Raw genomic sequence first — 26,049 nt, 5'->3', positions numbered from 1 at the left:
CAAGGCCAGGCTGGATGGGGCTTGGAGCAACCTGGGAGAGTGGGAGGTGTCCCTGCCCATGACAGGGGGTGAAATGAGATGGCCTTTAAGGCCCCTTCCAACCCAAACCAGTCTGGGATTCTGTGATTAGTCGAAGGAAGATGCAGTTGTGGGTGTTGAGGAGCAGGATGATGGTGGTGGTGCCACGAGGCCCAGCCCAATGCAGTTCTAGTCAGGGGTACTGGAGCAAGGGGAGCTGGGGAACAGGCAGAGAAAAGGGCTACAGAACTGGAGATGAGTCACGTTTGTTTAGCTTGGAAAATCAAAGATTGAGAGGGGATGTGACTGCTGGCTCTGACTGCTTTGCAAAGGGAAAGCTCAGGGAGGAAAAGGCTTATTGGAACTGATGGGGAAAGTTGGCACAAGAGTACGCTGAAAATTGTCCACAAATATATAAAAAAGACACAGGATAAACTTGGGTACCTTCAGCTGGTGATTGGCAATTTTGGAAAAATGGGTAAAGCATCCTATTTGTGCCCTTGCTCTGAATGTAGTTAGCTAACAGTGTATTGACTAGTGGGAATAGAAGGCTGGAAAACCATTTGTATGGTCCCAATTCAGTTCCTGTGTACAGTGAACAGCAAACACAAACAGCAGTGCTCCCATTCCATTCAGGAAAACGCTGCTGTACATGGACCAGGCTGCCCTGGCACATTGTAATGGTGTTTAGGGACACTTGCACGTTGTTAGACAAGAGGAAGTATTGATGCACAACTGGGGCCTTTCCCCGGGGCTTTCACGGGTTGTCTTTAGGTGGTGACTGACACTGGTGTGCAGTGAAGTGCTGTGGGCATGGCACTGCCTGAGGCTTTCCCAGGATTTTATGATTTCGTTAGGAGAAGCTGCTAATGGCTGCATTTGCAGGATATTGAAATTCTTATCTGTTTATGTCTGAATTTTTGGTTACAGAAGTGGAGGTTGCTGCTGTGCCTTGCACTCTGGGGAGTCTTATCTGCCCAGGAGCAAAAGTGTCAGTTTTCCTCAGCAGCAGCAGCAGTGAGATCCAGCAGCGTGTGTGCACACGGAGAATAACAGGCTGGGGGCAGATCTGGGCCTCAGCTATTTTAGCAGTTCCTGTAGAACAGAGCAGACAAGCAATTACAATGTTTGGAATAGCCTTGAGGATTTGATGAACCCACTTTCTTTTCCTTCCTGTTGCAAGCAGTGCCAAGATACAAAGTGCAGCATCCCTCTAGGCTTGGAAAAAGAGTATTTTTTTTTTATTTTCGCAGGGTTTTTAAGCTGTAAATGTGGATCATATTTTGTTTGTTTGCTGGCAATAACAATGTGGGAATGGCTGTGTTGTCAAAGCAAACATCCATCTAATTGGCTAGTGCATGTTTGGGGCTGAAAAGTATAATGGGAAAAAACCCATTGTGTATGGAATAGTCCTTCTGTGGCTCCCACTGCCTCCCATCAGCAATGCAAGTGTGTCCCAAGCCAGAAGATCCAGATAATTGCACTTATTATCTTTACATCTGATAATTTTATTTTTTCCTTAAGTTTTTTTTTTTCTGGAATTCACTCATGCTTGTGATCAATTAATTAACTCCAAAACTTATGGTGGTTGGTGCAAAGCATCTGCTGGAGGGGAAACAGGGATTCCATGCCACGTTCAGGCTGTAGCGGCTCTGGCAGGTTGGGTTGCTCAATTGCTTCACTGGGGAAAGACCATTGCCTGAGTGTTCTGAGCCTGAGAAGTGACACAGGTCCTTAATGTCAGCATTTTAGGGCCTTTGAATGTCTCCTTTCCAACGTGAGCTGAGTAAATGGGTGGAGAACTTTTCTTTGCTTCAGTGATATTGAACTTTCGTGCCCAGTGAAGAAGAACATAATATGCATTATGTTTTACTTTCTGTGCAGTAAAGTGGTCTGTTTTGGTTCCTGGAGCACAAAGTTTTGGGGGAACAATACTACAGCTTTGCCAGATTGCACATCTGCATTTGGGTTGATGTTTGCTGGTGGGCAGGGCTCTGCTGGAGCCTCGTGCGAGCCAGGGTTCGAGGCACAGGGCTGCAGCTGCCAGATGTGGAGAGCAGGGTTCAACCTCAGATCTTCATAATCGGCTTCAGTTGGAATTTTGTAATGATGCTTGGGAAAGCAGGACAAGTTAGGAATGCAGGAATTCAAATATTGGTTCATATTCTGACTTCTGTAGTGAAGTAGCCACAATTCATTCCTCGAGACAAAGAGATGTAAGTGAAAATGTATGTGCAAGAAGGGCACTAAGGAATTTATGTGTTGAGGCCCACTTAGATTAAAAAAGAGACAAAAATGCCTGAAGAAACTGTCCTGGTGAAGAACCCTCTGTCTGTCACTGGATCCTTCCTTTGTTGAAAGAAGGAGTCTCGTGTGGGATCTGTCTCCAGACGGTGTTTAGTGATTGAAGTCTAGTGCCAAGTGTTTTTCCCCTTCCATCTTGGTGTGTTTCTCAGCTTTCCATAGAACAATGTCTTCATTAACGACAAATGAGTGGATACAAGCTCTAATCTGATAAAAATGACAAGTTTTCTATGCAGCTAATACAAAGTTTTATTAATTGCTAGCTGAGTTTCCACTTGGAGTTTGTATTACAGTTTAGGTCTAAGATTAAATTTGGATGATGAATAGGAAGATGTTGTTGTCTCCTTATTTCATTATCAATTCACTGTGAGAGGTGTTAGTTCTTTAATCAGCTTTTCTTGCTCTTTAGCAGAATTAGTCTTTGTACTGGTTTCCAGCTATTTTGACAGTGAAAAAGGAAAAATCAATGAGCTAGAAAATGAACCTTCTTCTGATGCTGTTATTTCAGAACTGTTAGTTAAATCATATTCTCATTTATTGGAAAATGATTATTTTGCAGTAGAACTTGCAGTGTTGTGTCTCTGTCCGGTAGTCTGAGCCCTGTTAGGTATGGGCAGAAAATCTAAGTAGGAAAAACAGGCAGAGAGATGAGGCTGTTCCCTGTCCTGCCAAAGGGACTTGAGTTACTGGGATTGTGTGACACCTGTGGAACAGCAGTGATGGTTGGAAATACATCCTGTCACCTTGTGGTCATTGATGTCAATCAATGACAGGTGATAGAAAACCAATTTTTTGTTTGGAAACATTGTTTGTCACCATCAACTCCGAGACTTTGTTAGAGCTTTGCTGTGGCACCACAGAGCATTCCCAGCAGGAGCCTGTGACTGCCCTGAGAGCAGGGAGTGTGTGGAATCACTGGAACCTTGTGAGGGTGGCGCTGCTTAAATCAGGTGTAGGTGCAGTGTCAGGTGGTATAAAATGAACGTGTTGCCTTTTCCCTTTGCAGCCAGACAAACTGTGACATGCTGTGTCCTCAGGGCCACATCAGTTCAAATTTGACTCTGACAGGCCTTGGGATTAGATGCAAAACCTGGCTTGAAGAGTTGTCATGGGGATTGATGTCTTTTTTTTTATTTTATTTTTTTTTGAAGTTGAATAAACCTGCAGCTATTGTCACACCATTGGGCATGTCTTCTGAATTACATGGTCTTCATTTGTTTGCTGTAACCTTCTAACCCATATGATGTACTCGAATTTCCAAAGCATTTAAGCACTTCTGGTTTTAAAATGAAGTTTCCCTTGAAGACAAAATAATGAAGAATGTATTAATGGTTGTGCAAGGTTTGTGACAGAGCAGCTGTGCTGTTAAAGATGCTCGTGTATAGCTCGACACATAATGGATGGAATGGTGGGAGTGTGTGTGAACTTGTACTTAGCACGTTATCTGCAGTCTGATGTTAAACTATGCAGTGGTGACAGTTTATTTTCTGTTGTTGAATTGTAACTCTAGCACATCAATTACTTTGAATGCAAATGTATTGGTAACTGTCTAGAGGCTTCAGAGTGGTGGTTTGATCTGGTGATGTGGTGAGCTGAGAACCAGAGGTGGGGTAAGGATGGGCTACCCCGTTTCCCTTCTTCTGCCTGGGAATGGGTGACACTTCCCTCCTCAGAGAGGGACTTCTGTCACGTCCTGCCATCCCAACCTGGAAGTGACATTGGAACCACAAACTGAGGGCAGTCAAGAACCATCCTACAGTGGGTTTGGGGTCTTGTTTCATTTTACAGGTGGCTGGACATAGTCCACAGACACCCCATGGTTCCTGTGATGTATCGTGACCTGGGGGCTGTGGGAAGTCTGGCTGTGTGTGTGTGTTAAAAATGGCTAAGAAATAATGATTTCTCAGTAAGTGAAACACGTCAACTCCCCTTGGATCTTGTCTCCCATCTCACTGAAGTTCTGCAGGCATGTAGAACTATGGGGGATGGGGGTTTGGGTTGCTTTTTTTGTTTCCTCCTCTCAACCACACTGTCTATCCTGTAACTTTTTCCTAACATGCACTAGACAAATTCTGTCATCTTTTACTGCTGTCACAATGTTTGGGAATACAACTGGGAATTCCTTTGGTGTGCTGATGTAAATGTCACTGTGGAAGAGCCAGCTGAAGAGTGAAACAGTTAGAAAATGCAATAAATGAAAGATGTGAAGTGTAGTGAGCTGACTTTATTCTTTCCGTGTTTTCCAGCCCTGTGTTCCCTTGGGCTCCATTGTAAGTAAGTGCAATTTATGCAAGTCTGAATGTTTCTGCCCATTGTTCCACACTGACTATAAACCCTGATTTCAGGAGCACTGAGTTGGCTGAAAGCAGCCCAGGATTTCTCGGGTAGCACGGAGGTCTCTGTAGCCCCTGGGAGTGTCGGTGCTCAGCATCTCGCGGGGGACTTTGGCTCTCCTGAAATGCACTGCTCAGTGATGCACAGCCCGAGCCATTTGCATTTGTGCTCTCACTGGCCTCATTCTGCAGAGCGGCTGTTCCCCCTCGAGCCAGGGACAGACGCAGGAGAGGAGGCACAAAATCCAGGGAAAAGGAGCAGGGTCCGGGAAGGTTCTCTCCTCCCGCCTCGCAGGATCCGTGGCGGCAGATGCTGGGAGTTCCTTTGGACTGAGGGTGGATTTTCTCTCCTGCATCCAGCCTGCGTCACCTCCCGCTCTCTCACTCAAGTGTGGTAATCCCTTCCCGACCCTGCCCGCAGGATTTCCTTGTGCTCCCGACTGGAGCTGCTCTTCCCAGGCTCCGGGCACAGTTCCTGCCGGAGCGTCTCCGTGGGCTGTGTGTGTGTCAGAGCCGGAGCAGCCGCTGCTCCTCAGCCCTGAGCACAGCACGGAGCAGATGCTCCCAGCTCCCCTCCCGGGCTGTGCTTCCCGCCCGTGAGCGAAGTTGGCCGGTGTTGCCCCTGGATTTGCGGATGGATCACGAAGATCTCGCCGTTGGTCCTGCAGAGCAGAGCTGGCAGAGCTCTGCTGTACTTCCAAGGATTGCTTCCCACATGTGTTAGCTCTGAAGACACGAAGATTGAACTGAGGCTTTCCTGCAGGGAGAATTTCCATTCTGCTTGCCAATAATGCATGAGTTACAAATTTAATGGCAGACCTTGAAGTATATAAAAATCTAAGTCCAGAAAAAGGTAAGGATGTTTGAGGATGTTTGAGTTTGGAATTGCCAAAGGATGAGCTCGTAATATTTCTGGAAATGCTTGTAGAAAAATCAGGTAACTTAATCCTTCTGATTGTTGAGTTACATACAGTATTTCTGTGGACATTGCTGGTATGAAAAATGTGTGTGTATTCCTCATTGTTTAACAAGAAAACTTGGTATTTTTGTATTGACTTGAAAGAACATTTCTCCATGAAAACACGTAGTTTTTATGAGATACTGCTCCTGTGATAAGGACAAACCACACTTCTGTGTTAGCTTAAATTATTGCAAATGCATTTGCCTTGAACAAAAACATTCTTGACCTTTTCATCTGTTGGGCATTTTGCTGTGGCTTTCTCTGGAGTAGAGTTTCTGTAGCTTTTTCTAGTAGTGCTTATAAATAGTATAACACACATGCAAATGATGTGTAAAATTTGAATGAAACAGCACTGGATGGGTCTTTTCAAGAATTGTAGGAGATAGTACAGAAAAGGAAGACATCTTGAATAACTTTCTTCAATAACTTGTAGTTTATAATGTCTGATTTTGTTCAGTTTGGGTCAGTGCTTGATGGAAAGTGGCAATTAGCTTAAGGCTCTAAGTGGATAGAGGGTAAATGCTGTGGAGAGGAGAAATCGTGCTAGATAAAGTTAATTTTTGCATTTTGCTCATCCTTAAGGATATTGGGTTATGTGCTTTTAAAGAAAAAACTTATTTGGCAAACTGCAGGGTTGCCAAAATCGGGTAGCTCAGAAGGCATTTTTATGACATGATTATCTGTAATTTAAAATCAAACAAACTAGTGTAAAATTAAGCCACCAAAAGTCATGGATTGTGCTTTGAAACATCATTTTGCCCAGTATAAAAAAATGTTAAAAAGATTCAGGGCAGTGTTAGTGATATATATTGATGTGTTTCTTTGTATCTGGCATTGTTGATTTTATTTGATACTTGTTATTGAGTCAAAGTGACTGGGAGTAGACACAGCTTTTGTGTAAGAAATTGAGCCTGTTTGAGGAAAAAGTGAGTTATCTGTAGATCCTGAGGAAAGAGCCTCCTGTGTTGAAGTTGGTGTGGTGCAGTGCCAAACCCTGTTCTTATGTGGAGGTTTTGGTTACCCCAAGCTCTGCATTAAGATTTGATGCCCATGCTCAGGTAAAGGAGAGCAGGTGTTACTCCATCTGCTTCCCGAGGCACTGGAGGTAATGGATATGGCCCCTTTGAATAATTCACAGCAGCCAGCTCCTGGAGGGGGTGTGGAACAGGCCTGGGAGGAAAGCATCGGGTTTAACTTCTGAATCTCATGCCAGTGTGTGTGTGGATACCAACATTCCACGCCAGGGTACTCTGATGGTGGAATTCAGCTCCAGGTCATTGCAGTCCCTCTCCTTCCCCAGGTCCAACACCAACAATTCCCAATCCGGTTGGTTGTGTCGGTCAGTGGGGTGCCATCCCTGTCTGGGGAGGGCAGTGGGGGCTGCAGGGACAGCCAGTTCCCCTGGGTGTCCTTGGTGCCCAGGTGTGGCCGTGCTGGTGCCACCACAGTGGTGTTGGGTCTGCACGGCACGAGCACTGACCCAGCCTTGTGTCTTGTGGGCACAGACGTGTCCCCGTGTGGGATGGGGGGAGCAGGCAGAGTGCCTGGCCCCGTGAGCAGGCTGGGGTTTGCAGCTTTGGCACCCATACTGATCCTGACAGGAGCACACCCCAAGCACATTATGCACCTGAGGGTGCTGTAGGATAACACCTGGATAAATGGGTACCTGAACAGGCGGGCACTGCCTCGGCTCCAAATGAGCTCTCCCAGGAAGCAGCAGCTCCAGCAGCTCGGCTGTGAATTCCTGGGTGGCTGCTGACCCTGAGAGCGGGAAATGCTGGAGCTTGGGGAGGGATTGGCACTGGGACGCAGCGGGTACAGCACAGACCTGCCTTGGTTGTGGATCTGCTGCTGCTTTGTAGTTCTTTGGTGTTTTATCAGAACCTCAGGGATGCAGTTGGCACAGCTAAGCTGAGAAACAGCCCCAAATCCATCAGGGCTCATTCCCAGAGACCATCACAGCAACCTGTTCAATATTATTATTAGTGCTGCTTTGGGGCTCATGTATCTGCAGCTGTCCAAGAACCTGGAAAACAAGAATTAAGTGTGGACTCTGGAATAGTGATATATAAAGGAATTATGGTCTGAGTGGGTATCGAAGGCATCAATCTCCTCCTGGGGACATCTTGGTCTGGCACAGGTTTAATTCCAACAATAGCTTAAATCTGTCACAGCATTACGTGCACTGACAATAAATTAGCACGTGCACGTGGCAGCTGTGAGAGGTGTGAAGTCTGGGGATGGTTTGGTGTGTCCTGGGGTTGTTCCCTGTGTGAAATGTCTCACTTGCCAGCCTGACCAGTGTCCTCCCATGGCCCCAGGGAGGGTTCTGAGGATACTGGAGCTGGATGCTGAGGGCTCCACGAGAGGCATCCAGTCTGTTCTGCAGAGCCAAGGGCACAGTGGACCAGTTAGCAACTAGGTTATGTGCTTGTTAACTACTTACTGTTCCCCTTTTTTATGGTGCTTATGCAATCTACTCTTGTTTCAGTAGCTCTGCAGAACGCTGGTGTGAAACTGGAAAGGTTGTTGCTGAAGAACAACTGTTGCCTTTCTGAAACTATGTGGCATAGATGTAAAAATGTTCAAGTACCTCTGGCAGCACTTTGATGAAGTCTGAATGCTGGGCTGGGCTGGTGGCCCTGCCATGGGAAACCAGGGGCTGGGGGACAGAACTGGCTGAAAGGAACGTTCACAGCTCCTCCCAGCACTGAGCTTGCTGCAGCAGATGTGTGTGCTTGTTTTTCCTCTTTTCCAGCAGAAGCTCATGCCTTGGAGGATGGCCTGGCAGCATGAGCTGCTCCCTATGCTTTTGGGATGGCTGCAATGAGAGTTCTGAGATGCCACGAGAGGGTTTCTGTGTGAGAGACAGGAAATCAGGCAGTAGGACAGGAGCTGGAGCCTGGGCTGTGGCAGGTTATCGATACCCTCAGCACCACAACACATAATGGGTTTGGAGGTGTTTGCACGTTACCAATAGAAACATTGATCAGCATGAAACTCAGCTGCACAAAACATCATCATTTTCAGTCATAAAATCACTTTGGTGTTTGAGACTGTCAATTCATTGTTTGCCCACAGATGACTCACTGTTGGTGACTTGCTCCGAGGTAACTTAGAATAGAATAGATAAACATGTTTCTTTAGCAAAATGACTGTTTCTGAGGAGTGTGAATAAATTAGTCCATATCATCTGTGGCAATGTAGTCTCCATTCATTGCTTTTAAAGGTTAATTAACTCCACCTTCCGTTCTATTCTGCTTTTTTCCCCCTCCTCCTGCTGTCTAATGGAGCCCCAGATGTGGGTTTGTTTGGCAGCCCGAGGGGGAAGCAGTGCTCCCTCCAGCCCAGCTCCAGGTCCTGGCACTGGGTGCCTCTTCACCCTGCAGCTCCAGCTGCTCTTGTGCCCTGTCACTGGTTCCCCTCCCCAGGGGGGTGAGATTGCTGTCCAGGTGCTGAGGTTGCTGTCACACACTGGTGTTTGCTGATAAATTTGCAGACATCGGGGTTGACTGTTCGCACTGAAGCTGGGATGGTTTATCCTCTGTGTGTCTCCTGTGTGGGGACAGGGAGGAACTTTAGGAAGGGTCTTTGTGTGGGTTTTTTTCCTATTTTTTTTGTTAAATTGGAGAAGTTAAGCAGGGGGTGAGAGGTATAAAGAAATGGTACATTTGGAGAGGATGTGGTGGATGAGGGGATCTGACCCAGCTGAATATACTGTGGTAGGAATTCTATTTCCCCGGGTAGTAACGTACAACAAAGGCAGGCCGAGAACAAGACAGGTTTGTTTCACAGTGTATGATCCTTATTTATGTACTTACTGATTTGTTTAGAGGGCAGATCTGGGATTCTGGAAGACAGAGAGCTGTGTTGCACCTGTGCTTCCAGAGGCACAGCTCCCGGTCTGCCTTCCAGACTGGTTGGTCTCTGTCAGTTCTGGGAGGCATCAAAGGCTGAGCTGCTGTCTCAGTGCTGCAGAGGTGTCTCAGTGGAGCTCCTGGGAGTTAGGGATTGCTCCTCTGGTGCCTGAGCACTTGCCTGGCTGAGGGGTTCCCTTTGCAGACACGGCCACAGCCCCCCAGAACAGTGCCTGCTTCTCCCTGTGCCTGGTTACAGCAGGGTGAGGGTGCTGCCCATCCTGAGTCCCCCTCCTGAGCCCGGCACAGCAGCACCTGCACACCTGGCTGCTCTTCCCCCTCTTGACAGGGGCAGTGGAAACTCTTCTCCATTTCTTCCTGTCTCCTGCCTTTTCCACATGCTCTGTAGTGTCATAATCAATTGCTGTGCCTTCCCTGCTGCGGGATCCTCACAAAATAAAGAGGATTAGGATGTGCAAACTTAACTGTGTTTGCTTAATAAATCTGCACTCCTTGTTCACCCCATTGATGTGACAATGTGCTTTGGCAGCTGGCCATGTCTGTGCTTAAATGATTGAGCTTTTCAGTGTGGATAAAGGACTAATTCCATGGTCTGAATGGAAAACTTACAACCCTCAGTCCTGCTGCGTTACAGAGGCACCAGAGCTCTCACAATGACCAGCTCTGATGTGGGCTGGTTCTGAACAAGGGATGAAACCTGGGCTAATTGCTTGAAGATAATAATTGGAAGTTTGCTGAGCTAGCAGAAGGAAGGCATCCTTGGGCAGAGGTGGAAAATATCCATTATTCCTGGTCTCTGGGGCCTGTTCTCTCAGACTTCAGTTGCTACACTGAAGGGTTGCTCCCAAAAAGGGGATCACAGCCCCTGTAAGTGAGGCACTGTGCTGGCAAGACATTCTCTGCGTTGCACAGTACTCTGTAAAGCCTCACTGGGGGAACATGACGTGTGAGGATCATTACAACTCTATTGGGATGATACTGTAGTGCCAGGGTTTTGTTTGGATGCTCCTGATTCCTTTCTGATCTGTAAGTGCAAAAGAGGAGGGGACCTCCATCCAGGAAGGGCCTCTGGGTGCTCCCATGGCAGGAATAACCAAGGATTGACAGGGATCAGCTGTGGAGGAGACGAAGAGCAAAAACTGCTCACTTGAATGGGAAAATAAGATGAATTATTGATCATAGGCAGGAGCATTGAGCCAGCAATGTCAAAAGGGGAGGCTGGAAGAGCAGTTATGATGAAATATGTGTTACTCAAACATGACTTCTGTTTGGTTTTGTTTTGTTTTTTTGGAAGAAAAAAAGGCAACACCAAACAGTTCTCAGATCTAGGAAGAGTTGAAACTATGCTGGTAGATTTTGGTTGTGTTTGGGGTTGTTTCCCCTTTCTGGGTATTGTATGCTTTTGTTTTAAGCCTCACCCCTTTTTTGTTTGCATATTATCCAGTGACTTTCCAGGCATGAGTTGTTTTCCACAGTGATTTCCATTGCCTGCACACCATTCTGGTTGGTTTGGGTAGTCACAGTTTGTGTTTGGTTCCTCGTTTGCTTTCTCTGCATCTCCAGGGCTGAGATGTACCCTTTTCAGCTGGGCCTGGCACCAGCCTTTGGTGTCTCTGCTGGTGCTCTGTGACTTCCTTGAGGGTTTTCTTGGGATTTGCAGAAGTGTGAGAGATTGTCCATCTCATGTCCGTGGACTTCCCAGAGATTAGGATTAAATCCACCGTAAGAAGCTTATTGTAAAATTCCGTAGGGTTGGAAGAGTTGCTGCAGAGCAAATTAAAATGTGGCATAAAGTATGAACCGTGGCTATTAAAGCCAGTCCTGCCTGGGGCCCTGGATTCCCCGGACCTGCATGTGCCCTCCTGGGCCCTCTGGCTGTTGCATAACACAGCAATCAGCCCTGTGCTGACATTAGTGCTGGATATTAGTGCTCTTCTGGGGGATTTAGATAAAACGAACTCTCTGGGGCTGGAGGTGGGGACTAAATGGCTTTTAATGGCATTAGTGTAAAGGCAAACTTAGTGTGCTCAGGATGAGGGAACGATACAAAACAGGGCGTTGAGGAGAGCACAAATAACTGAGAATGCTGGGGCTTGGTGTTTGTTCCAGGGTTTGATCAGATCCAGAGTTTAATTGTGTACTGGTCTCCAGTTCAGGGGGTGGGGGCTTTTTTGGGAAGGACCTCGATGATCATGAAGTCCAGCCATCAACCCAGCACTGCCACCATGTTCACCTCTGAACCACGTCCTCAAGTGCCATATCCAGATGTTTTTTGAATGCTGCCAAGGATGGTGACTCCAGCACTGCCCTGGGCAGCCTGTGCCAGTGCTTTACAACCCTTTGCAGAGTACACAGTAAACCCCAAAATGCTGAATGCAGGGGAGAAGAGCTGATGTTGCAGTTGAAAAAGTAACTCCTGTGTTTTACGGGTTCCTTTTATCTCCTCAAGCTTAATGTCAGCTTAATGCAGTCGATGCATATCATTTAGAAATCCAGTTTCCATCCTCTTTCATAATTACACTTCTCAGTGTTTGGTAATGCTCTTTATACCTTATTTAATCTTTTTGTTTTGTCAGATGGCTGTAACATTAAGTCCATAAGAGCAAGACATGAGACCAAACCTTTTGTCATTTGGTTGCACTTTGAAATATTAATTTCTTAATGTATAGTAGTATAATAGGAAGAAAAAAACAAACTGTACTTATGGACAGCAGTAAGAAATTTGTGTTCTATCCAGACATTGCTGTAGGCTCTTGGCAATAGAGTTTTGCTGCTAATGCTTGGGTAATAGTGCTTTCCTGAATAGCTAAACCCCAAAATACAGCAGGACAAAGTGCCCCCCATGTTTGTTTAAGCTTGGTGAAGGTGGTTTCTGGCAGTGGCTGTGGGTTCCCTGCTGGGCCGGGCCCTGCAGAGCAAAGTGCATTTCCACTTTGCTGAAATGCTGCTCAGGGTAATGTTTTAATTCTCAACATTTCCCTTCTGGTGGTGACTGAAGGGTCCTGCACATCCTAAAGGCGTGGTGGGGAAGCCACACAGCTCTGACTGTTGGGAATGAAATCCAATGAATGCCAACCCCTGGAATACTGGGAAAGGCAGTTAAACTGTGAGCACAGTGTAAGTTCTTGTGAGGGCTTCTCATGGGAAGGATGCTGAGCCATTCCCTGGTTATTAAGGCCCTGATTGCGTGTGGGGATAGATTAGAGCCAAGCTGGAAGGTAGCACTGCCTCATTTGGGGCGGATTAGTGCTTTTTGAGCAGTCAGAGCTGCAGCAGCAGTGGGGTCACTCAGCAGTGAGGAGCAGCGTGCCCAGGTGGAGCATCAGCACCTGCCCCACGGGTGGCATTCCAGGAACAGCCCCACTTCCCAGGGCTCCATGGCCTTCCTCCTGGCTTCAGGGGTCTCCCACGTGCTGGGGAGCGTGGCCACTCCAGAGAAAATCGAGCTGGCACAGATGGGTTTGTATCTGGTTTGCACTTTGATAGAGAAGCAGCTCCTCCTCAAAAGGAGATGTTTGTGCTGCTGGGAATGATTGTTGTTGCTTGAACTAAAAATTAAAACAGTGCTGTTTGAATTCATGTCTGGTCAGCTTCAAATGGTTATTTGGGGAGGGTATTTCAATATTATTAAATCCCATTAAACTACAGGATGTCTGTGGGGATGATTTTAGACTGTCAGGTTTGCATAACTCTGGAAAAAGAAGTGACTGTAATTTTCAGATTTTTTCCACCATAAGCTCTAAACATCACAGAATCATGGAATGGTTTGGGTTGGAAGGGACCTTAAAGACCATTCAGTTCCAACCCCCTGCCATGGGCAGGAACACCTTCCATATACAATGCATAACGATATTTTTTTATTTAAACTTCCAGATTAATTTTCTTTGATCTTGTAACATAAACTGCATTGTGTTCTAGTTTAATTTAATTCTCAGGCATTGGGCAAAAAATGCACAGCTAGTCCTTGTGTTAGAAAAATACCATCTAATGGGAGCCATGTCTTGCTTCCTCAAATTTTGATATCCGTCTCCATCGAATAGCTGTTTCATTTACTCTGTATTCCTGGTTTATCTACAGGATTAGATGTTTTTCTGGAACCAGCTTCCCTATTTCTTAGTGAAAGCCTCCCTGAACTGCTCTTCTGGAGCTTTATTCTGCCCTGCCTCTGCTCAGTACCCTCCCCTGATTCAGATGCTAATGTGCGGTGTCTGCCGAGACTGGAATTAGCATTTTGAGAATAGATTTGAAAAAGACCTTTTTTATTTGCGTGCTTATATTTTATAAATAGCCTAAAGGGGAGGATGGGGTGTTTTGTAAATGGTTTGCAGAGCTGAAATCCAGTGGGCCTATGATTGCTGTGGCATTTCCATTACCTCAGTCTGTTCTTTAACGTGGATTCTTTGTTGTTAACACCCCCACGGCAGGGATGATGCACTGAACTCTCTTACACATTTACTATTCTTTAAAGCTGGAGTTCTGATGCTATTCCCATGGAATTGGGGAAGTGCAAGCAGAAAAGTTGGTGCTTCCTTGGGCACTAAACTTAACGTAGGTGGTGTTTGAGAAGTGGAGACTGTTGAGATCCTGGGCAGGAACTGGGTTCCTTCTGCTCTTCTCTATTTGTGCAAAAAAGCGTTTTGAAATCTATTCCATATAACTTTTTGATTCTGAAGTCTGTCTGAAAGCATGACTGTGAAATGCACCTCTAACAACTACAAATGTGATGTAGAAATGTTTAGGCAATTGATGTGGTGAAGAAGGAACTGGATTGCCTTTTATGCTGTGTTGTTTTTTTTTTTTATTTCCCCCATGATTTTGTCAGCCCTAACTGCCTGAGTGTGGCCCATTTTCTGCCTTTCTTCCACTAAATGAATGTGGCCTTTCCCTTCTGCCTTTGCTGGCTGTCCTAAACAGCATATTAGTGAAAACAGAGTTTGGTTTTTTTTTTTTCCCTCTGACAACTGAACTGATTCTAATAGAGACTTGTTTGAGAATCAGTTGGGTTTGTAAGATTTTGCTAATAACTTTTAGCCTTAGGTGCAAAGAAGCAGATTTTCCATGTTGAGTAGCCTGTTGCTAAACCTCTTACTGAGCTAAAGCCCTGCTGCAAGTGATCCCTGTTAGTGAAATCCAAAGGTGCCTGTGGTTGGTGTGCCAGGCTGGTGGAGCAGGTCCCAGTTGTGTATCACACACAGGGCACAGGGAGTCTTCATTCTGGGCTGGGGGACAAGTCTGGTTTGCTTGTTGGGAAGGAATCCAAGGCATACTTGATCTAAACTCAGTTCCAAAGGGACAGGCTGGGTCTGCCAAGGAAAGCTGTGCCTGTAGGTATGGATGTAGGAAGTTTTAGAGACTAATTTTGTCCATCCCTCGTGGTGTAAAGGTTTGACTTCCTGGTACTTTGTGCATCTTCAGTTAGATACAAGTTAAAACTGCCACAGCCAACATGTTTGACTCAAACCCCTGTTCAGATCTTGAGGGGCTTGGCTTGGTATCAAGCTGTGGTCTGGCATCTATTTCTGGCTTATGTCACTTTTCTCTTTAAGCACTTCCAAACTCACCTATTTGGTTTGTGTGGTGGTTCAGGGCATGCCATGTATTTATGAACATTATAAAAGACACATTTATTGCACTCATGTGATGCTTTCAGGAGAGTTTAGTTCTGTCCTGCTCAACCTGAATCCTCTCATTCCTCCTGGAAAGACAACTCTGGAAAAATGCTGCTTCCAGTGGAGTTATTCGATGTGGGGTTTGCCTTTGCTGGCTCCCTGTGTGTGAGGGAGCCAGGACAGGTCATTCCAGTGACAGTGGCTGCTCATTCCTTGCCTGACCAATGTTTAGATGCTGCCCCAGCTGCCTGTGACATGTGTCAGAGGTGTTGGGAACTGGGAGAATAAATCCCAGCTGTGGCAGAGAGGAGTGGGAGGATGAGTTAGTCTTTGTTGTGATACTGAGGAGCACCGAAGAGAGAAGTGGTGGAGAGAGGAAGAGTGATAAGAAAGGGTGATAAGAAATAAAGACAGACCCAGAGAGTATATTTGGGAGTCAGCCAGAGTGTAAACAAATCACCCAGGAGGTGAATTTGGAGTGATACCAAATGAGGAGAGGCTGAGAATGGATAAAACCAGGAGAAGGTAACTGAAGAGCATGGATATATATACTGAGATAAGAGGAAATGTTATCTTGATCCTAGTGTTTGGAAGGCTGTAGGAGGGAAGATGTGAGGTGAAATGGAAGTGATGGGTTTATTTTAGTCAAAACAGAAAAACAAAGCCTTACCCTCTGGATGGGATGGGTGGATAAAAGGGAGTCATCACAGCTTGTGCTTGAAGTCTGGTAGCAGGACGGGGAGGGTGTGAATGTGTGTGGGGAGGAGGGATTGTCTGGGTATAATTCTGTGAGCAGCTCTGCCAACATCAAAACCACGATATAGAGCCCAAAGAAATGAGGAGTTTGAATGATGATCTCACCAGTCCAAATTCATGGAGTGCTGGGGTTTAAAACTGCAGTACTGTGTAGAGTAATATAAAAAAAATTAATTGAGATAAGCATGAAACAACTATAAAATATTTTCCTCAACATACAGTAAAGTTTTCCTTGCTTCCTTTGTTGTGAAGGTGTTCTGACAGATGAGTTATTCCATTTTCCTGTGTGGAGAAGTTAGTGAAGAAGGAATTGTATGTCTCACAGCACTGACCAGTTTGTCATTAATGGTGCAAGTCAAAAATGTTGTGTGCTTGACAGATGTGTAGGAAGTAAGTCGTGTTATCAGTGGAATTAGATGGCCATTCAGCTGACTTTGTTCTGCTCTGCTTCACAGTTGAAAGATGCATGAGTGTCATGCAGTCTGGGACTCAGATGGTTAAGCTGAAGAGTGGAACCAAAGGGCTGGTCCGGCTCTTCTACCTGGACGAGCACAGGACCTGCATCCGATGGAGACCCTCCAGGAAAAGCGAGAAGGCAAAAAGTAAACTTCTCTTATTTCTGTTGATTCCTGGGGCAGTTCAGAATAGAATGTGAATTACAGAGGGATAAGTAAATAAATTATTTTTGTTGCTGCTTTTAAATGTGATGTTAATAGTTACATAAAAATCTTCAAGAGTGTGGGCAGAGTTTAGCCACCTGAAAGCTGAGGATTAAGGAAGGCCAGTGTAGTTCAGTCAGATGTGAGCATTTTCCAGAGCTTTGTATGAATTTTGAACAAACCAAAGAGGGCCTCGATAATTATACTGAACTCTTTTCAGTGTATACATCACAAATTTAAATAAACCTGGAGGAGTTTAGGTTGAGGTTTGTTAATCCTAATGTGATCCTTTTCTTCCGGCATTATTACATCTTGAAGTGACTGTGTAGCATTATTTCTCATTGAAGCTGTTCCTGCTGCACTGTCTTAAATTGGAAATGCAAATCAGTGGTTTATTGAATACAATAAAGACTAGAATTCATCAGAACTGTCAGGGAGCCTTGAGATTAAAACCAAGCAGTTGGGAAGGCTCCAGACAGTGGCAGTTGGTGTTTGTGGGCCAGTGGGTGTTGTTGAAGAGCTGTTGGGTGCCATGGCATCAGGAGCCGCCATGTCCCAGCACAGCCGTGGGTGTCCCGGATTCCTGCTGTGGGGAGCAGGGCTGTGAAGGGAGCAGTCCCTTTGGAGCCATGCAGGGGTTCTCTGATGGATGGGAGGCACTTGGTGCCTGTCTCCCCATGCTCCCCTTTCTGCCGCCTCAGCCCTGTGGTGTCGCAGGCAGCGCTCAGAGCTGTGCTGGGACTGGGCACAGCCGAAGCAAGGAAAACCTTCCAGTCAGAGAGGGCTTTTGGATGTGAAGATGTAATATTAATAAAGTGTAGTGACTCCTAACCTGAATAATTCAGAACTGTTCAAATCAGAAGCAGGTTGGCTGCCCTCTGAGCACATCAATCTTTGTTTCCCCTTCTCCCCACAGTTGTCATCGACTCCATTTACAAAGTCACCGAGGGCCGGCAGTCGGAAATCTTCCACCGCCATGCCGAGGGCAGCTTTGACCCCAGCTGCTGCTTCACCATTTACCATGGCAACCACCTGGAGTCCCTGGACCTGATCACCTCCAACCCCGAGGAGGCTCGCACCTGGATCACGGGGCTCAAGTATTTGATGGCCGGGATAAGCGACGAGGACTCGCTCGCCAAGCGCCAGAGGACACACGACCAGTATCCTTTGATAGCCGGGGCTCCAGCTCCTCATTCCCTATTCCTGGTGTGGTTCTTAGTGACTCCAGTGTAGGGTGTCCTTTCACCTCCTATTAGGTGACCAAAACCCTCCCATTGATCGCAGTGGAAACTTGAGTAATGGGTTTGACACAGACACTTGTATGTGAGATAAAACATGGGCTGAAGTCAGGGGATAGTCTTGCGTTTTCTTAATGAAATTCTTCTTGAAGGGTCAAACCAGTTGTTTCTAGTTATCTCAATACATACTGACCCCAGGATGATTTCAGCATTTCTGTCACCTTCTGTTTGCCCAGCTGTGCTTTTATTCTTCTGCTGCAACTTGCAAGGCCCCTTAGAAGACACTGGTTTGAGGACAGTACTAACTGAAATCTAGTACAGGTGAAACCCCGATGTTCTGGGATTCTTTCATTAAACTGACCAGTAACTCCTGGCCATCTCCATTTCCCTTGGTGTAAGTCAGATACCTGTGGTCTTCTCAGCCTACATTGACTGTCAGGAGCACAAATCTTGAAAGAACCTTAAATATTTGTTGTAGCCCAGTAATGCAAATGAACTTCATGTCCACTGAGTATTTTCTTGGTGTGCTCTCTTTCACAACAGTGCTGTCTACTGTTATAGACAAAGAACCCCCTAACCAAAAATCCCCAAACCAAACTGTCTTAATTAAAATTGTAACCTGGCTATTCTTCTGCCTCATGAAAATCTCCAGTGGTCACTTGTCTCCTTCTGGAGAATATATACACCGTGGACATTTTTAATTTATGTTTTCAGTGCTAATTCGGATCCACAGTAGGCACAGATCCATTGGGGTTACATTGCATGCTCTGTTGCACATGTCCTCAGATTGCTATATTTAACCACCACTTTCCCAAGCTGCTCATATTTGCTGTATCTTCTCTCCTGGTGAAACATCACTGTGAGTCCTGTTTGCTTTATCAAATGTGGCAGCTGGGAGACTGCTCACAAATGACCCTGTACCAGTTCCAGCCAGTGTAAGGGCTTAGCAAGAGGTGCTGAGGGATCTGTGTGCAAGGAGGGGGTGAAAGGGGCTGGTGGGGCAGTGAAGTTCAAGCAGAATGAAGGGAGAGGTGGAAGAAGATATCAGAGCAAGCCCAGCAACATTTGAGAACTTCAGAGTACATTTTCAGAGGAGAAACTAGTAGCAGAAATGGGAGTGCAAAGGGGCTGCTGTTGTGATGTAAATAATTGACATAAACCAGCTCTGCTTTTAAACATTTGACTGAAAATGTAGCAAGGGCAGGGAGGGGGAAAAGGGTCATTCCCCAGCCCAGAGCTGGGGCAGGACCGTGTTCTCCTGAGCTGGAGTCCTGGCCCTGCCCTGCCCAGTGCTCTGCCTCCCTTCTCCGTGAGGAGCTGTCCTTGACACGTCCGTAGCTGGGTCAAGCAGACCTTTGAGGAGGCCGACAAGAACGGGGATGGGCTGCTGAACATCGAGGAGATCCACCAGCTGATGCACAAGCTCAACGTCAACCTGCCCCGCAGGAAGGTCCGGCAGATGTTCCAGGTCAGTGCCTGTGGGAAGGTTGTGCCACTTTTGGTCTATTCCTGGGCAGATCCAGAGCAGGGTCTGCAGGTTGGGACTTAAAACTCTGTCCTTTCCAGCACCTCAGAGGCTTTTGCCAAGTCTTACCTTTTTGTAGACAAAGGTGCATCAGAACATTGTTTAAGTGACATGAACCACACAGAAGACAATTCATCAATATTAGTCTTTCAGCTGCATCATTGTTTCATCTCTGTGGATGAATTGTTCTGTGCTGGCATTGATGGACGATGGAGTTACTCTGTTGCTATTGAAATCTTTTTTCATTTCCTTTATGGAAAATTATTTAATATAAACTGGCATTATGAAAGTAATTAGGGGTTTTTTTTTAACAACTTCCTCATACTTAGTCAGAATCAATTTTTTACTTCTGTTCTCTGGAAACAGTTGCCAATTTTCACCAGCCCTTTTTTTTACTGTAGGAAAGAAAAGATAAGCCAAGGACATAAAGGAGAGTAAAAGGACGTTTTGTTAAGTCTTCCAAACCAGTACCAGCCAAAAACTGGTTCACTGTAAAAGATGAAGAATTTTCCATGGTCAAAAATGCTTTGTTTGTCTGGCATAAAATCCACACTAGAGATACATCTTTGGAGCGTTGAGTTACCCCCCAAAGAGTTGAAGTGTGGAAACTGGTGGGGTTGTGTTGTGGAGATGAATTCAGGTAGTACTTGTTTTCACAAATTATAAATGTCATCTAAGATATGTAGTAGATAAAATGATTAAAAATCCCATTCAGCACCAGATAACTGGGAATTATTTTCTTCTCAGCTGACTTGCTGCGATGGGAGTTTGTGGTTTGGATGACAGAGGCACTAATGAGGTGTAATGAAAGGCAGCAGAGGCAGAGTTGTGAAGCCAAGTCCTGAGAGAAAAAAAAAGTGGTTCTGTCTGCACTTCCAAAGTGTGCAGGGATGAAGTAGGGCACTGTTCCTGAGAAGTGGTGGCGGGATGAGGTACTCTCCAGCTGGAGAGCTTGTATTTGTATCACTGTAGGGACAAGCCAACGGGTTCAGAGCCAAGGGAGTGTTAGAAGGGCTGCACGGAAAGGGTTCCAACCTCAATGGGGGGAAAATCACTGTTAACAGTACCTGACTTGGGAATGGCAAGGGGGTTATAACTGCAGAGGAACCCCCAGTATACAGCTCTGAACAAAGGACATGATTCAGAGGAACAACAGCACTTTTCATATTTCAGTTTGTCTCCATTATCTGCCACAACCCAAAACTTACCCAAGTTGTAGCTTCCCTGAAGTTCTTTTTTCATGGAGACCTACTTAGTGCTTGCCTAGAATATATTCTTTGTTTTGAAAATCCAAAGCAATCCTCTTAGGCAGATGTTCACAGGAAAAAGCTTGTATTAGTGTGTGTTAAGTACTGTTTTCTTCCTACCTCTGAGGAGAGACAAAAAATCAAGACTGGAGATGTTTGGTGTATGTTTTGGTGTGGAGTCTTATTGCTGCTGCAGACTTGTCCTCTCTGCAGAGTGCTGAGGGTCTGAAAGTGTTGCAGATTAAATTGATGTGTATTTAAAGCTGTGATATTGTCCTGAATGTTTTAAAATGTCACTGTTGTTGGGGAATCCACGGGGTGACATTATTATGCTCCTTGCTGGGTTTTAATCCAGGATAACTGCAGGGCATACAGGAGGGCAGCAGATCAGAGTAAAGCCCAGGGTGAGCCTCTTTACAGAGGAAATGAACTCAAAACTAAAGAGGGAAATTAGAGTTTCATAGGGAATCTGTGGCTTTAGTGTAACAACTGTTTTCACCAAAAATCCAATAGATGATGATTTAATTTTGCAGTTGTTTTACCGTTAGGATTTGTGTCTGAACAGATCCTCGCAGACTGGAATTTATTACATTTCTGTTGGTGTACACAAGTCCTGTTCTGTTCTATTCCCCAAATTCCCTTGTGTTTACCATGCTTACCTGAGTGTCTGTACCCCTTAGGAAGCAGACACGGATGAGAACCAAGGAACCCTAAACTTTGAAGAATTTTCAGTGTTTTACAAGATGATGTCCTTACGTCGGGATCTCTACTTGCTGCTCCTAAGCTACAGTGACAAGAAGGATCATCTCACTGCTGAGGAACTGGCTCAGTTTCTGAAGGTGGAACAAAAGGTATGGGAATACTTTACATCCAATTGTATGTACGTATAAGTACATTCAGGTATAGGGGAAGAGTATTATGGAAAAGTTTAGCTTGAGGCAGAGCATAAAGCATAGATGTGACAGAAAAAAAAAATCTTTATTGAAGTCTTTATTGTTTTTTAAAATACTTGTAGAAGGAGTTTGAACTTCTTTGGACAATTTTTGCAGTGCCCTGGATAGTGGTTTGGAGGGCACTCAGGGACCTGGAGCAGGAAGAAGAACATGTGAGAGAGGCAGAGCAGCTGACTTTGGGGTGCACAAGGACATTATGAAAGTGCTGATGCAGCAGCAAAACCAGGTTGACTGTCAGGTCTGGCATTCTCCATCTTCTGCCTGCCCCTCCTCAGGCACACAGGGTGGGCAGGGTTGTCTGCTGGAACTGCTTTGCTCAGCATTACTCCAAAACCAAACCCAGCTCTGGTAAATGTACTTCTTGGCTGTGTAGTTTAGAAGCACCTTGCCCTGCCTTTGCCTCTCCCACTCCCCAGCATGAAGAGCATGAGGGAAACCCACCCTTTAATGTCCCCAGTGCCAACCACGTCCTCGGGTAGGGCAGCATTGCCTCCACAAGCTGATAATGCTTCCAATCATAATGCAGCTCCCAGTGCCTTCAACCAAACAGCATTTTGGTTTTGCTCCTGTTTGGCTGCTTGGAAATCTGTGGACAGTCTGTCCTGCTCCATCTGCCACTCATTTGGCAAGACTTTTAAATATTCTGCAGCCTGAGGATAGAACAAAAGCGGGTTGGGTTTTTTGTTAGCTTGCTAAACTGGCTTCTTTTTTTAGGAGAACTCCTGTTGCCTTCACCCCAGGGCTTGTGAAACAGATTATTTCCACTTAAGTGCAGTTAAATTCAGCTCCTTGCTACTGAAATTGCAATTATATGGTTTCAAATGTCAGAGGAGCAGAGAGCAGGCTGGTTTTCTGGGGTGACTTCTGCTCCTGCAGTTCTCGTAGTGGCTGTGAGGGAGGAACATCCCTGGATGTCCAGTTGCATCAACATGCCTGAGCGTTGTCCCTTTGGGAGTGTCCTTCATTACTTTACCAGTGTCCTTGTCAGAGCTGGACCTCCCTGGCTGGTGTCCTGCTCCATGACACACTGCTTCCCAAACAGGATCTCCAGGCTCTTCTCATGACACAGCCTGTCTCATTGCTGACTTTGAGGAGTGGGGCTCAGGTGAAATAGGCTTTGCAAAGACCCTCTTCCCTGATAAAGGGCAGCTTTTGCAGCTTCTTGCCCCCCTGGACCTGCCTCCTGGAGTGAATGACCTTGCTGTGCCCTGGTCCTGGGAGCCCTGAGTGGTGCTGCCCCATGTCCGGTTGCTGTCTGTCCTTCCCTCCTTTCTGCTGCAGCCAGATCACAGCAAGTGCTTTTATTTCAGTCACAGCAGGGGCCTCTCTGACTCCTGTGCTGACAGGTTTTTGCCAGTAAAAGGCTGTTTCAGTGTTCCAGACCTGCTGTGTTTGGCTCTGGTTGTGTGAGCGGGAGGCTCCCTGGGCCCTCTCCCACCTGCTGCCCTGCCATGGATGAGTTGCTTTGCAGTCCAGTTTTCCTGTGGCCTGAGACAAAGGACAGCCTGCTGAGCTGTGGCCCAGCAGCCTTGGCTGGGCTCCAGGGCAGTGCTGCAGGTTGGGTGATGTCCCTGGAGTGCTCCGAGTGACAGGGACCACGTGGAAATGTCAGTCCCACTGCAGCACCTTGGTACCAAACCACTTCCCTCGGTGGTTTAAAGGGCTGCTGTTTTATGCAGCTCAAAGGAGGCTGGTGGCAAAAATTAATGCCCCTGCTCCTTTTAATTGAACTGCAGAGGAAGTGGTTTTATAACAATTACACCCTCAGAACATGCACATGTAATTATGCAAAGCTCAGTTATTTGGTATGAGCCAGTGCCTTTGAGTTAAGCCTGCCTGAGTAAGTTTACTCCTGCACTAATTGTACAGTGTCACAGGAACAACCAGGGATTGGGGAATAGTGAAAATGTAACAACAAGTGGTAGGAAGTGGGGATTAAGAACACTTAATGTTTTGGAACAACTCTATCTGCTCTCTTGGAAGAAGTTTTAAAAGGATGTAACGGGACAGTGTGTGCCAGGGAATGTTTTCTGTGTTTGGCTGGGAGCTGGAAGGATATCAGGACTGAATAGCCCAAAAGCAAAGGGATAGTATAACAATACCACTGTTGGTACCTGGACTTTGGAAAGAGGAGCCTGTGGAGCTGGCTCTGACAGCAGACAAGGAGGACAATAGCAGTGATTTCCTCCTCTTTCTCGTACTTGTACAGTGCAGATGAGGGATGATGCTGAGTCCTACTTTCCCTGTGCAAGAGAAATAACAGGGAAGGGTGAAGGGGAGAAAGGCTGGAAAAGATCTCCATGTTTTTCAGCCTGAGTCAGCACGTGGGTGGAACTGCTTCACTTGTCCTCTGTCACTGTCCTTCTGATGGTGACATGTCTGGTTTTTCCCCCCCTCTGGTAATTTTTCATACTTAGGCTGTAGCCTTTGAGGTGTTATGAGACATGGTCAGTCCTGGCACCCACAGTCTTTAGGAGGAACTCAGCACTTGGCAGGATCAGGCCCATGGAGAAGACCAGTCAAGCTACACCTAGATTTCCATACAGCTGAATGCTGGGAATACTGAGCTCCAGGAAATAGTGGAAAGCACAAATTCATCAAAGGCTGCAGAGCAGAGTAAATGCAATGGGTTTGACCATCTGGAAGAGAAGCCCATTAATAAGAGAACAGTTCACAGAGGGACTATTCCTGGATTTAAACAGTAAATGCTGGGTAATTTTCATGGTGGCTACCCCCATTCCTGCCCTTGCCTGGAGCAGTGATGTTAACAGAGGGCACTGCATGTTGCTGTGCTCCCAGCCTGCTCCACAGGTCAGGGATCTGAGCTGGTTTGGCAGAGGATGCAGAGCACAAACAGGAAACAGAGCAGTGGTACAAATACCCTGCCAAAGCTTGGAGTGCCAGTGTTGTCTGCCTGGGATCTGGTAGTGGAGGAACTGAAACACACCCAAGCAAGGGGGATGAGAAGGGATGAGATGAGTGATGGAAGATGCTTCTTCCTTTTAACTTTAAAGGAAATATGAGTGTCAACTTATAAGTGCCCCACAAGTCAGATAGGACCTCAGCTGTGGAACTTCAGCTGTGGGCTGGTTGAAGCTGTTGACAAAACTTGTGTTTGTTTCAGAAGAGCTGCTGTTTTTCATTTCAGAATTTAATTATTTCTCTCCTAGCCTATGTATTATAGTGAACTCTCTTGGAAGTAATGAAATCACAGGAGTGGAAAATACATGAAAATGTAATCAAACCCTGCCAAATCTTTTTGCATGTCTAAGAAGATTATATTAAAGAATAAAACTTCATAGTTCTCGTTGCAGCAGTATTACCAGTACAACTATTAAGGGTGCTAAACAGCTAATTTTCATCTTTAAAATAAAATGGCACAGGTTTTGAGGGGTGGCTACCTCCCATTCCTATTTTTCTCCTCCAAGTTAAGAGGCAGGAGGCTTGTGTAGCACTGACAAAAATAAAAACTTCAAGTCCTTTTCCAGTAGTATTATTAACTGGCCTATTCACTGGACTCAGTGTTTGATCATAAGGTTTTTCAACTGGACCCAGAAGTCTAAGGCAGAATTTCACATGCTGGTGACATGGTATTAAAAATAACTGCACTCACACTGTTGTTTTTGTGCAGATGAATAATGTGACACCAGAATATTGTCTGGACATCATACAGAAGTTCGAAGTGTCAGAAGAAAACAAGAAGCAAAACGTTCTTGGGATTGAAGGTAAAAGTGTTGATTTCAGAATGAGTTTTGCCTTGCTATACTGCAGTGCAATAGAAGTGCTTTAGTGGTGTTTTGGTGCAGCTCCTAATTTTTGACTGGGACAGAACATCCCATAGATCAGAGTCAGGAGCGTGGGTGGGTTTTTGTGAGCCATGGGGGAGATGTGAGTAGGTGGGGTGAAGCAGCAGCTCATGTTCTCTATCCATCCATCACAGCCATCCTGCAGCAATGGGTGGGTGCCTGGGGCTGTGTGGGTTTATTGCTCGCTGTGTGTGTAAAACACAAGCCATCCCATACCCTGCAGTTTATCTGCAGCCTGCTCCAGTGACAGCCCAGTGTTCATTCTGCCCTGTCTCTGTAGTCTGTGCTCCTGCACAATCCACTGATATATGCTTATGTGAAATAAAATATGGAAAATTGCACTTTCATTGGGTTTTGATGCCTTACTCACATTGTTTGTGAAAGCAATTATAAATGGTATTCAGAATCCAGCTTGGTATCAAATCAAACTCAGAGTTGAGATGAAATAGATTAAATGCCATGGTGTGTTCCTTTGCCCAGAAGGGAACTTTCATGGAGCAGCATAATGTACATGGTGATTTGGGGTGGGGAGAAGTGAAGTAGGAATCTTCTTCCCATGGTATTTAAGTCCTGAGTATGGCCCCCCTTCAACAAGCTCCTGATGTGACCCAGGGCACTGCACTTAAACTGAAATAAGGAAAGTAAAATGAACAAGCTGTGACACTTAAAAAATATTTCTGCAAGCATTCCTGTTCCTCTTAACCTTGCTGCTGCTGCTTTTATCTCTGAGTTGCTTTTGGGGTTGGCATTGTTTGCACTGTC

At 45.8% G+C, this 26,049-nt stretch overlaps 1 protein-coding gene across 1 annotated transcript in view; it reads left to right on the top strand.

The window, feature by feature from the left end:
- The window catches only part of PLCH1 (phospholipase C eta 1), a 50,968-nt gene that overhangs the window by 3,722 nt on the left and 21,197 nt on the right, over positions 1 to 26,049 (top strand). Inside the window, exons 2-6 of the mRNA XM_029962311.1 lie at positions 16,315 to 16,461; positions 17,435 to 17,678; positions 19,095 to 19,224; positions 21,209 to 21,379; positions 25,113 to 25,206. Of these exons, the coding sequence (XP_029818171.1) occupies positions 16,315 to 16,461; positions 17,435 to 17,678; positions 19,095 to 19,224; positions 21,209 to 21,379; positions 25,113 to 25,206 (786 nt within the window). The remainder of the gene's footprint in view (positions 1 to 16,314; positions 16,462 to 17,434; positions 17,679 to 19,094; positions 19,225 to 21,208; positions 21,380 to 25,112; positions 25,207 to 26,049) is intronic.

This window comes from Manacus vitellinus, unplaced genomic scaffold, assembly GCF_001715985.3.
Source record: "Manacus vitellinus isolate BGI_N305 unplaced genomic scaffold, ASM171598v3 scaffold_45_pilon, whole genome shotgun sequence".
NCBI lineage: Eukaryota > Metazoa > Chordata > Aves > Passeriformes > Pipridae > Manacus > Manacus vitellinus.
Note: the sequence above shows the minus strand (reverse complement) of the source record. Positions and strands in the feature narration are given on the sequence as shown.